This window comes from Amblyraja radiata, chromosome 14 (assembly GCF_010909765.2).
Source record: "Amblyraja radiata isolate CabotCenter1 chromosome 14, sAmbRad1.1.pri, whole genome shotgun sequence".
Taxonomy (NCBI): Eukaryota; Metazoa; Chordata; class Chondrichthyes; order Rajiformes; family Rajidae; genus Amblyraja; species Amblyraja radiata.
In genome coordinates this window covers 29,155,009-29,168,123 of record NC_045969.1, presented here as the reverse complement: position 1 = coordinate 29,168,123, position 13,115 = coordinate 29,155,009, and the positions used below count along the sequence as shown (strand labels likewise).

Sequence of the window (13,115 nt, the reverse complement as noted above, 5' to 3'; positions counted from 1 at the left end):
AATCCTCTCAGAATTTTGTTTAAGAAGGAACTGCAGATGCTGGAAAATCAAAGGTACACAAAAATTCTGGAGAAACTCAGCGGGTGCAGCAGCATCTATGGAGCTAAGGAAATAGGCAACGTTTCGGGCCGAAACCCTTCTTCAGACTGAAGAAGGGTTTCGGCCCGAAACGTTGCCTATTTTCTTCGCTCCATAGATGCTGCTGCATCCGCTGAGTTTCTCCAGAATTTTTGTGTACCCTTTCAGAATTTTATATTTCTATAAGATACCCTCTCATCCTTGTAAATTCCAGCGAATACAAGCCCAATCGACCCAATCTTTCATCATAATTAACCTGGTGAACCTACGCTGCACTCCCTCAATAGCAATAATGTCCTTCCTTAAATTAGGAGACCAAAACTGCACACGAGGGGGTGGGTCTGTGGATAAAGCTTTGGGCAGTCACAGTTACAACATGCTGAAGTGTCCAACCTGTGTGGAGTGGCTCTTCAGATCCACAAGGCAGAGGTTGATTTTTCTGGGGACACATGCACTGTAGATGCAGGAATCTCGAGTGAAAGACAAACTGCTGAAGGAACTCAGTGCGACTGGCAGCATCTATGGAGGGAATGGGCACTTGGTGTTTCGGGTCTGGAGCCTTCTTCAGGCTGATGGAGATGGGGCAGGGGAAAAAGCTGGAACAATATGTTTATTTCTTGATATATTCAGGGCCCACATCATCCCTTCCTCTCTGTGTGGGCACCTCACCAGCCCTGAACACTCATCTCCCGGGTGGCAATGCTCTGCTGGTACTCTGCCACCTCGCCCAGCAGCTGCTTGCTCATGGTCTCCTTTTCCTCCTCAAGCCTGCTCTCCTGCTCCAGCTGCTGAAATTCCAGGTCGTCATAATGCTTCACTTCGGCATCCAGCTGTTCGCCAGCCTGTGGGAACATAAACTCGTCAGGTACTGGAGAAAAACCGGAACCATCCCATCTCCTAGCTTGCTGGCTGGCTGGCCTTCCCACAACACAGTGTAGTGGAACGAGGGCTAATTCACAAGCATATAGAAATCAGGACCAGATACCACTTCTCCCACTGATGCAGGGATAAGCCTTACACTTGTGGCCTGTGAAGACCTAGTACACGGAATCCCCTCTCAGTATCGAAGCTGCCAACTCATTTCTCCCGAAAGACTAACGAGAAGAAAACACTGACAGGAGCAAGGAATCCTAGATATGCCAACGTTTTTTAAAATTAGAGGCATGTTCCAAATGTGGCTTCACCAATGTTTTGTACACCTGTAACATAACCTCCCAACTTCTATACTCCCTTTTCCTTTCTTTCTACCTTTTCCCACCCCCACCACCCCCCATCAGTCTGAAGAAGGGTTTTGTCCCGAAACGTTGCCTATTCTCTTCGCTCCATATGTGCTGCTGCGCCCGCTGAGTTTCTCCAGAATTTTTGTGTACCCTTTCAGAATTTTATATTTCTATAAGATACCCTCTCATCCTTGCAAATTCCAGCGAATACAAGCCCAATCGACCCAATCTTTCATCATATGTCAGTCCCGCCATCCCGGGAATTAACCTGGTGAACCTACGCTGCACTCCCTCAATAGCAATAATGTCCTTCCTTAAATTAGGAGACCAAAACTGCACACAATACTCCAGGTGCGGTCTCACCAGGACCCTGTACAACTGCAGTAGGACCTCCTTGCTCCTAAATGCAAATCCTCTCGCAATGAAGCAATGCCATTAGCTTTCTTCACTGCATGCTTACTTTCGGTGACTGATGCACAAGCACACCCAGGTCTCAACCCGAAATGTCATCCATTCCTTCTCTCCAGAGATGCTGCCTGTTCTGCTGAGTTACTTCAGCATTTTGTGTTCATAATACTAAAGGGAATGTGCTAAGGGGAACATTTGAAAGGGAACTCTGCTGCTTTCTCTTGTAAACAATGAGCTCACTCGGGCAATTAACCTTTGAATGGATCTGATGCTGATAGAGATAGGATATAACAAAGCGACGGGGCTGATGTAACTGGCCACCCCCAAAGCTTGGGCAAAGGTGCAGCCTTACCCCCGACAGAGCACCAGACGGGGCAATTATGTTCAATGTTTCTAATTGTATTTTTTTAGCCATTGATCCATAAAGCATCCAGTCTTGGTCTGTTTCTACCATTTTAGTATTGGTTTATTATTGTCGCGTGTTCCAAGGTACAGTGAAAGATTTTGTTAGTGTGCTCTCCAGTCAAATCATACCAAACAAGAATGCAGTCAAGTCATACAGAGCTGCAACACCTAGTGCATGGAAAAGAAAGTGTTATATCTACAGTGAAAGCGCAGAAGAAAGAAAATACAAGGGCCCCATTGGGGTAGTTTGGAGGATCAGGAATTTATTCTTGACATATGAGAAGTCAGTATAAGAGTGCGATAGCAGTGAGGAGGAAGTTGTTCCTGAACCTGGTTGTACGTTCAAGCTTTTATATCTTATGCCTCATGGGAGAGGGAAGAAGTGATAAAGACCAGGGTGACCAGGTCCTTGATAGTTTTGGATGCTTTCCTGAAGCATTGTGAAGTATATATGGAGTTGATGGGGGGGAAAGGCAAGTTGACATGATTGACCTGGACTTGATCTTCCTTGTGAGCATGGTTCACCAATTGACCATTGTTGCTGTGATAATTTGTTTTCTATTTACCCAACTCTACTCTTGTCATCGGCAGTTGCATCCAAATGGGTGGGTTGATGGTCAGCACAGACTCCAGGGCTGAAGGGCCAATTTCTGGGCTACATCCCCTTACACAACTCTCTGACACTGCCCGTGGCTCGAGGTGAAGGCCCACCATCTCCGCTGCCTCTGGGTTACTCAGCGTGGGCCTTGTCGTGGGCTAAGATATTCACATTCTTGGACGCAACAGACTGTCCCATCTGTTTCTCTGAAACGGGCAGCAGATCCATTGTCTCTCATTCAAGGCTCCCGACCTCCCACAATGGGGGAATGGCTTTCCAATTTTGCGGCAATACTTTGGAATCATGTCTTGACTACAGAGTTCTCACCATATTTTAGAAATACTATGGCTTGGCAAAGAATATTGTAGTTTACAGAAACAAATGGTTTGCTGCTGCTTTCTTTTTCTTTCTTCCGTATTTATTATTACCTCTTGGCAATATACAGGAAAACTTTCTACACTGATTTATTTACACTAACCTCAAAATGTCTCTTCAAAGAGTCACAAAGGGTGTGATATTACATATGAATGGATGGATGAACTGTAGGTGATGCTGTCTGCTTGCATCACCTCTGCCTTTGTTCATTGGGCTTATACTTGAGGCAATATCCATCCAATTCACTTCTCCTCAACCCCCATCTCCAACCCACATGGAGGGAGAAACATTGGGACTGGGGAATTGGGTGCGTGTGACTGATAATTATTTGTCCAATGTGGAATAATTACTTTATAAACCGTTTACACTGGTTCTGAACATATTCATCGCCATAAAGCATTGCTTCATAGTTACTATATATAAATATAAACATGAAGGCAAATCCATATATAATAACTCAAAATTACTTCAGTTGATTAATTAAAATCAGTGATCACTTGACAACTGATATTTCAGTTAAGTGCTGAAATCCAATCAGATTAAATGTCTAATAGAATTAGCCTTCACTCTAATGATTTTGTCATGGTCTGATCAGGGTGTTTTTGCAGTTTCTCCTTCTCCATCAGAGCTGTTCATCTCTAGTTACTGTGTTCTCCACATGGCCAGTGTATTCATTTTTGAAATTCACGTCTTCCATCACCTTCTCACTAATGGGCATTTCCAGAAGCTTCTCAAACCGTACGGAGACACCAGGCCATGATGTGCATTCAGCCAAGTACAGGAATTAAGAGCTTTGTTGAGAAGCAGTCGAATTCTTCTTGGGAAGTGGCTATCAGTCACTCAACCCAGGGGAGTCAAATCCATTTGCAATGTTGCTATTTACCGTAAGTAGTGTCGTTAATGTTTTATATCATGCCAAGAATCCAATCTGTGGGGTTCTACTAATAGCATTGAGAATCATTTGCATCCAGTTCTGACCGATGGAAATTCTAGCATTCTTCTCAGGTAAATTATGCAGTGTACATTTTCCGCTAGTCCTGCAGAATGGTGCACTGGCTTTAAGGGAGTGGCAGACCTTTGTTTAAAATCTCTCTGCCCAGAGGCTGGACAGTCAGTAGAGTACCACCACTTGTGTCTGAGGCAGCAAATCTTCCGACACCCAACTCGCTGACAAAGGCCAGTCTCTACTGCATCACCGGGAACTCAAATATCTTGCTCCGGCCCCACCAGGGATCCAGATGTCTAGGTGTTGGGTGGCATCTGCCCCCCCCTCCCCCCCCCCCCCAGGGTCTAGGGCTCCTGTTGAAATAGGGGGTATGTTGGTGGGGGCTGAAAGTGAAATGATACATGGGCTAATACATGGGCGAAAGTGGGCTAATACACGTAGTTGTCCGTCCAAAATACCAGTCAGCAAGACAGGAGCATTTGAGGGCGAGGGGAGGGCTGGTCACATGACCACTCATGGTGGTGAATGAGAGTAGTCCCAGGACATTGGCCTGTGGAGTTGGTTGGGATTTCCGCAGGCTCAAAGGTCAGCCGTGATGGTCAGTTGGTCATCACCTTTCACTCAGTGTGGAGTGATGCCTGCACCAACTGGGATTCATTTACATTGTTTAAATTGTGAGGCACTCTTTAAAATCATCATGTTGAGCAGTAGAAGTTACCAACCCACTGCTGAGTCCAGGGTTGTCAGCACTCCTGCAACTGGAACATTTGAGTTAGAAGAAGAGACTGGATAGGCAGGGCCTTTTTTCCCTAGACTAAACATGGCTGAGGGGTGACCTTATTGAGGTGTATAAAATCATGAAGAGTAGAGATAAGATAGATGGTCAAAGTCTTTTTACCAAGGAAAGAAGTGTCTAAAGAGGGCATAGGTTTAAGGTGAGCGGAAAAGGATTTAGAGGATCAGAGGGGCTCATTTTTCCATACAGAGGGCGGTAGATATGTGGAATAAACTACTAGAGGAAGCTGCAGAGGCAGGTACAATTACAACGTTTAAAAGACAATGGTTCAGAGGGGTATGGGCCAAATGCAGGCAAATGGAACTAGCTCAGGTAGACAACTAGGTTAGCGAGGAGGAGTTGAGCCGGACGCCTGTTTCTGTGCACATACGGGACTTCCTGAAGCTGAAAAGATTGTGCGTCCTGCATCACTTTCATAAAGGACATCAAACCTAACAGACTGTGGGGACAGAGACTATAGTCCCCCTTCCCCCAGGAAATATGTGTGGCTTACTGATTAAGGAGAGTGGGAAACATTTGTTATTTGAGACTAAAGTGTTTATTAGCAGCTTTCTGAATAAAAGCACACCGTTTATCTGTTGCTGGAACTCAATGGACCAGGCAGCATCTGCAGAGAGAATTGTTTATCTACAGATGCTGCCTGACCTACTGTGCTCCTCCGGCAGGTTGGTTTAGGCTCCAGACTCCAGACCCCCAACCTTCTTTGTCTCTTTAGCATGGCATGGTGTGTTCCCTGTAGAGTTCCATGGATGGGAGTAGAAACTGACAGAGCCTGGAATGAAAGCTGAAAATGCTGAAAGCACTCAGCCGTTCAGACAGCAGGAGAGGAACGAGAAACAGAGTTAACAACTGTGACTTTTTGTCAGAACTGGACACATGAGAAAAACAAGCATGTTTTCAGTTGCAAAGAGGAGGAGGTGAAGAGAACAGAGGGAATATCTAGGGTCTGATGTGGGTGAAGAAGCCACCCACAGATTGGGTGACTGCTTTGCAAAATGCCATTCGGTCTGCAAGGACTGCCCTGAGTTTTCGTCTGCCAGTCACTTCAGTTCTCTTTCCCTTTCCCATTCTATTTGGCTTTGTGCACTGTTGCAGCATGTGGCACAGTGTTTGAAGCTTTTGTTTCACCTCCAGCAACCTGGGCTCAGTCCTGATGTCTGATCAAATTCATAAGTCATAGGAGTAGAATTAGGGCATTCGGCCCATCAAATCCACTCCACCATTCAATCATAGCTGACATCTGCCTCCTAATCCCCTTTGCCTGCTTTCTCCCCATAACCCTTGATGCCCATTCTAATCAAGAATTTGTCTATCTCTGCCTTAAAAATATCCACTGACTTGGCCTCCACAGCCCTCTGTGGCAATAAATTCTACAGATTAACTACCCTTTGACTAAAGAAGTTCCTCCTCACCTCCGTTCTAAAAGAGCACCCATTAATTCTGAGGCTACGACCTCTGGTCCTAGACTCTCCCACCAGTGGAAACATCCTTTACACATCCACTCAACCTATGCCTTTCATTATTCTGTAAGTTTCAATGTCCCTTCCTCAACCTTCTAAACTCCAGTCTTTGTCGAGTTTGCATCTTCTCCTCATGATGTGTAGGAAGGAACTATAGATGATGGTTTAAACCGAAGATAGACACAAAAAGCTGGTGTAACTCAGCGGGTGACTGAAGAAGGGTCACGACCCGAAACATCACCTGTTCCTTTTCTCCAGAGTTGCTGTCTGACCCGCTGAGTTACTCCAGCATTTTCAAGTTCAAGTTCAAGTTACATTTATTGTCACATGCACCAATTGGTGCAGTGAGATTTGAGTTACTATACAGTCATACGAACTTTGTGTCTGCCATGAGTTTCCCTCAGGTGTTCCAGTCCCTGCCACATCCCAATGATGTGTGAATTGGTAGGTTAGTTGTCCACTGTAAATTTGAGTTTAACCTATTTGATTAAAGGCAGAGGGGAGTTATTGTGAGAGATATGGCTATAGGGAAATCAGGACTGATGGGATTGTTCAAGAGCCCTATGGAAGCAGACGGTTCCTCCATGTCATTTTAAGATATCCTTGAAGAATGGCAACTCACCTTCAACCTAGGTGTACTGCAGCGCTCTGGATTCAAATCTCAGATGTCCTGCTACTGTACATGGACAATTTCATTCACTTGTAACATTAAATTGTCTTTTCGCTAAAAATAGGCAATTTCATTCACTTGTAATGTTAAAGGTACACAAAACTGCTGGAGAAACTCAGCGGGTGCAGCAGCATCAATGGAGCGAAGGAAATAGGCAACGTTTCGGCCCGAAACGCCTATTTCCTTCGCTCCATAGATGCTGCTGCACCCGCTGAGTTTCTCCAGCATTTTTGTGTACCTTCGATTTTCCAGCATCTGCAGTTCCTTCTTAAACACTTGTAACGTTAACTTGGCTTTCTCTCTCCACAGATGCCGCCTGACCTGCTGGCTAGTTCCAGCATTCTCTTGTCTATCTGATTCACAGAAACTGCTGCATTCTGCAGCTCACCGTCCCAACATGTTTCGGTTTTTTTTCCCCCCTCATTTTTTTAACTGCCCTCATTCGTGCTATTCATTGATTGCTTTCTCATTAACTTACTGCTTAATGAAACAGAATTGGAAAGTTTGTTGATTTTATTGATTTGTGCCCTTCAATGACCCATGCTTTTTCATTCTTTGCTTCATTCTCCCCAGTCTGCCAGCTCACTACTTGCTCTGCATCCTCATGGGACATGGTATTATCAGCCATTTGTTGACCACTCGCATATCTTTCTTCCACTCGCAGTTGTAATTCTTTTTCCAGATTGATCTAAGAATTTGTTCAGGTTAATGACAAAGGTTTAAAAAGGTCAAATGTAAAAGTTGAATGTTATTTTTCCAAAGCGTACTTTTAAGTTGTAGTATTTCAGATGTTGCCTTATTCTTTTCTGTAGTCGAAAAATCAATTGAAAACTATTATCCAGTTATACAATTAAAATGCATTTGATTAAAAGATGTGTCTTTGGATACTTGGAGAATATTACTTGCCAGGGAGTTTATTTGATTGGTAGAGCAAAGAAGGTCCATGAGAACATTTTCCAAGGAGACTGGGTTGTTTCCCTTTCCTTTTTATATGGATGTGTTAGCAATTGCAGAATCACTATCACTTGAATGTACAGAAACTAAATGAGTCGAGGATATTTGTTAATACAAGATGTAGGGCTGCAAATTCAGTGGCATAATTCTGGGGTTATTATTTGGTGATTATGCAATAAATTATATTTTTTAATGTCACAAAAAATTGCCAAAGGACAATTGTGGGTCATTCAGGACCTCGCTGGAAATTGTGGACACTTCCAGGCTGGAGACCCCCTTATGCACTGAGTTCCACATGGATCATTTTGGAAGATAATATTGTCCCGGGGCAGCCACTCTTGGTCACTCTCAATGTGATCGCTTAATGGTAATTCCCTCACATAGGTAGCAGTGAGAACAAGATATAACTCATATGGTAGGGACCTTTGATGATAGATTATGTTTTATTGAGGTGACACCCCATATAAATGCTTTTGATGGTGGGGAGGGCTGTGCCCGTGACAGACCAGCTGAATGCACCGCTCTCTGTAGCCTTTTACATTCCTGTATCCAGGAATTTCTGTACCAGGCCCTGATGCAACGAGTCAGATACTTTCCACAGTATATATGTAAAGGTTTGTTAGAGTTTTTGGTGAGATGCTGAATCATTGTAACATCTGAGAAAAATTAAGGCACTGACAGATCTGCTTCATGTTACAACTATAGGCTGGGCTCTGGGCAAGTCATCTGAGATTTAAATTTGTAGGGATTTGAAGCTGCTAATTCTCTCCACCGCTGACCTACCAATGAAACTGGCACATGGTCTCCTTCAATCGATCTACAAAGAAAGTAGATTTGCGAAGGGAGGGAAGAACTGAATGAGTTGAAAATACTTCAGCAAAGTAAAAAAGGAAAATCGAAGGGCAAAATGGGGGCCAGGAGATAGCTCTGGCAGATTGCATTAAGGACAATCCCAAGAGATTTTATAAATACATAATGCGGATGACAGTTTCACCACACAGAGAGTGGTGAATCTGTGGAATTCTCTGCCACAGAAAGTAGTTGAGGCCAGTTAATTGGCTATATTTAAGAGGGGTTTAGATGTGGCCCTTGTGGCTAAAGGGATCAGGGGGTATGGAGAGAAGGCAGGTACAGGATACTGAGTTGGATGATCAGCCATGATCATATTGAATGATGGTGCAGGTTCGAAGGGCCAAATGGCCTACTCCTGCACCTATTTTCTATGTTTTTATAAGGGGGAAAAGCGTAACTAGAGGGAGAGTGGGACCCCTCAGGAATCAAAGTAGTCAACTCTGTGTGGAGTCACAATGAGATGGGCAAGGGCCTCTGTATTTACTGAGGAGAAAGTCAGGAGGATGGAGAAACTTGGGGCAGTCAGTGTTATGGTCAAAGAGGTGCTGAAGGTACTATTGTGTTTGAAGGTAGACAAATCTCCAGGGCCTGATCAGATATATCTGAGAACATTGAAGGAAACCAGGGAGGAAATTGCCGGAGTCCTGGTTGAAATTTACGAGTCGTCTTTAAATACAGGAGGTGCCGGAAGACCGGAGGGTGGCTAGAAGGGCTACAGGGGAAATGCTTGGAACTATAGGCCAGTGAGCTTAATATCTGTAGTTGGAAAGTTACTAGAGAATATTCTGAGGGATAGAATATACATGCATTTAGACCAGGGGTCAGCAATCTACTGCCCCCGGGCAGAATGCGGCCCATACCCGAAATCATCCGGCCCGCAGGCGTATTTTTTTTCTATAATCATCCGGCCCGCAGACTTCTTTCATCTGCGGGACCTCACGAGGCCACAATGCCCAGGCGCGGTGACGCAAGGATGACTGCGCTGGCAGCCGCAATTGCGGAGCCGCCGTGAGCGGCCGAGCGCCGAGCTCTGACTGTACCGCATCCTGCGCAAAGCCGCCGGCACGGGCGCGCACCTTCTGTGTCTGGGCTTCACTGTCGGGATCGGGGTTATCAATAGGCTGGGGACGAGTGAGTGTGAGTATTTGAGCCACCGCCTTCAGGACAGAGCCAAGGCAATGGTCCGTAGGTACGCCAGGTACGGGATGTATGTGAACACGTGATTTGATGCCAGCCATCCTCTCACAGACATGCGTCCTGACCCCTATGCAGAACAAGGTTGCCGACTCCTGATGTAGATTGACAAGGGCTGATTAGGGATAGTCAGCATGGTTTTGGACATGGGAGGTTGTGTCTCACAAATCTGATTGAGTTTTTGGAAGGCGCAACCAAAAAGGTCGATGAGGACTGGACTGTAGATGTTGTACACAGGGATTTCAGTAAGGCATTTGACAAGGCTCTGCATTGGATTCATGGAAGGAAGCAGAGAGTGATGATGGAAGGCTGCTACTTGGACTGGAGGCCTGTGACTAGTGGTGTGCCTCAGGGTTCAGTGATGGGCCCTTTACTGTTTGTCATCTATATCAATGATTTGGATGAGAACATACATGGCAAGATTAGCAAGTTTGCTGATGGTACAAAAGTGGGCGGTTTTGCAGATAGTGATGATGGTTGTGAAAAATTGGAGCAGGATCTTGATCGATTGGCCAGATGGGCTGAGAATGGTTGATGGAATTTAATACAGAGAAATGTGAGGTGTTGCATTTTGGGAAGTCTAACATGGGTGGACCTACACAGTGACTGATAGGGCTCTGGGGAGTGTTGTGGAGCAGAGGGATCTAGAAGTGCAAGTGCATAGTTCCTTGAAGGTGGAGTTACAGGTAGATTGGGTGGTCAGAAAGTCTTTTGGCACGTTGGCCTTCATCAGAGTATTGAGTGTAGAAGTTGGGAGGTCACGTTGCAGTTGTATAAGATGTTGGTGAGGCCACATTTGGAGTATTGTGTTTAGTTCTGGGCACCATGCTTTTGGAAAGATGTTCTCAAGCTGGAAAAGGTAAAGAGATGATTTACGAGAATGTTGCCTGGACTGGAGGGTCTGAGCTGTAGGGAGAGGTTGAGTAGGCTGGGACTCTATTCATTGGAGAGCAGGAGGATGAGGGGTGATCTTTTAGAGGTGTATAAAATCATGAGAGGAATAGATCGGGTAGATGCACAGAGTCTCTTGCTCAGAGGACATAGGTTTAAGGTGAAGGGGAAAAGTTTGAATAGGAGTCTAAAGGGTAACTTTTGCACACAAAGGGTGGTGGGTGTATGGAACATGCTGCCAGAGGAGATAGTTAAGGCAAGGACTATCCCAACATTTAAGAAGCAGTTAGACAGGTACACGGAGAGATATGGACCAAACCCGGGCAGGTGGGACTTGTGTAGCTGGGACATGTTGGCCGGTGTGGGAAAGTTTGAAAGTTCTGTACAGAATTGCCAGGTACATTTGCCAGGTAGAGTACATTGTGCGTGCATTACAGAAAAAGCCTTTTTGGCTCAGTAAACCCACACCAATGTTTCAGTACCACATCCATATCTATCATTGTTTCTTTCAATTACTTCCCTTCCCATGTGTTTGCCTAGATTTGATTTAAATGTATACATGCTAATCACATCAACTACTACAAAGTGTTCCACATTTTGAACAGCAAAGCATCTTCCAATTTTCATGTTGGATTTTGAGATTCCCAGAAATAATTGACATCCCCACCTGTGGAGATGCCTTCTTCATAATCAATCCTTCCATAACTTAAAAACCTCTGCCTGTGTCACAGCTTGCAAAGAGCTCCAGTTTCATCTGCTTTTCCTGAGCTGTGCAACCTCTCTCTTCTGGTATCACTACAACATTTATACCTCATGAAGCAGGAATTTTACAATCCCACATACATGGCCTAGCAAGATTAATTTGCTGGAACAGCAGCAAAGGATCACGTGATCGATGCAGACGGTTATGGTGGGAAGATCGCTTCCCAGTCTTCATCATGCAGTAACCATTTTCTCCTGTGTATCTTCATCTTTTATTCCTTCTCATTCCATATAATTGTTTTCTCTATGGTGTGAAGCTTTAACTCTTCAATGTTCTCTGTCTGCCCTTGTATAGACTTAGGTAGTCCCCTCAAGAGTCCTTCCAAACCTACAAGTCCAAGTGGAGACAGACAGAGTGCAGCAACCGCTTCTACCTTGCCAGGAGAAACCAAAGGGAGTCCAGTGACGGAAACTCAGCAGGTAGTGAAAAGAGTTAAAATACTAACAATACGTTTGAAGAGTAAATAATGTTGGTGTTCTGTCAAAATATCATGATTTCACCTTTTCATGTTTTTTCTTATTGAATTAATTTGGTCAGTGCCCCTGTTGCTTCAAGGTCAAGGTTTCAAGGTCAGTTTATTGTCACATGTACCAATTAAGGTACAGTGAAATCTGAATTACCATACAGCCATACTAAAAAAAAAAAAGCAAGACACGCAACTACATAAAAATTAACATAAATATCCACCACAGCGGATTCCCCACATTCCTCACTGTGATGGAAGGCAATAAAGTCTAACCTTCTTCCCTCACTATTCTCTCACGGTCGGGGCAGTCGAACCATTTGCAGTCAGCTCTCGCGTCGGGACGATCGAAGCTCCCGCGTCGGGGCGGTCGAAGCTCCCGCGTCGGGGCGGTCGAAGCTCCTGTGGATTGGAGCTCCCGAAGTCAATCTCTAACCAGAGACCGCGAGCTCCACGATGTTAAATTCCGCAGGCTCCCGCGGTTGGAGCTCAGAGGTCGATCCCTGGCAAAGGGACCGTGGGGTCCACAACGGTAAATCTGCAGGCTCCCGCGGTGGAGCTCCCGAAGTCGGGCTCTAGCAAAGGCCGCCAACTCCTCGATGTTACGGAAAAAGATTGCATCTCTGTCGAGGTAAGAGAGGTAAGAAAAAAGTTCCTCCAACTCACCACCCCCCCCCCCCCCCCTCCACCTCCCACATAAAACAAGCTAAAGAAGGACACTAATACATTAAACACATACAAACAAACAACAAAAGAAGGATGGGACAGACAGACTGTTGGCGAGGCAGTCATTTGCTGGTGCCACCCGGCCATGGCAGGATCAGGATCCCAAGATCAGTGTTTCTATTGAAGCCTCTGGTTATAAAATAACTTCAACACGGCATATCGAATGTTGTAACATTTGTATTGAATTGAAATTAGACTGAAAACCTATACATTTATTTTGACCTTTAAAACATGAAATTTGTTTAGGAATCCAAAACATTGCATTCCTTAACTTCATTGAATTCCTTCAATATTTTCTAACATTCACTGAGATTGG

The 13,115-nt window shown here is 44.9% G+C and overlaps 1 protein-coding gene across 1 annotated transcript in view; it reads left to right on the top strand.

Moving 5' to 3' along the window:
* map7d2 (MAP7 domain containing 2) overlaps window positions 1-13,115 on the top strand; it is a 90,709-nt gene that overhangs the window by 36,944 nt on the left and 40,650 nt on the right. The window contains exon 7 of the mRNA XM_033033510.1: window positions 11,905-12,029. Coding sequence (XP_032889401.1) covers window positions 11,905-12,029 — 125 coding nt within the window. The remainder of the gene's footprint in view (window positions 1-11,904; window positions 12,030-13,115) is intronic.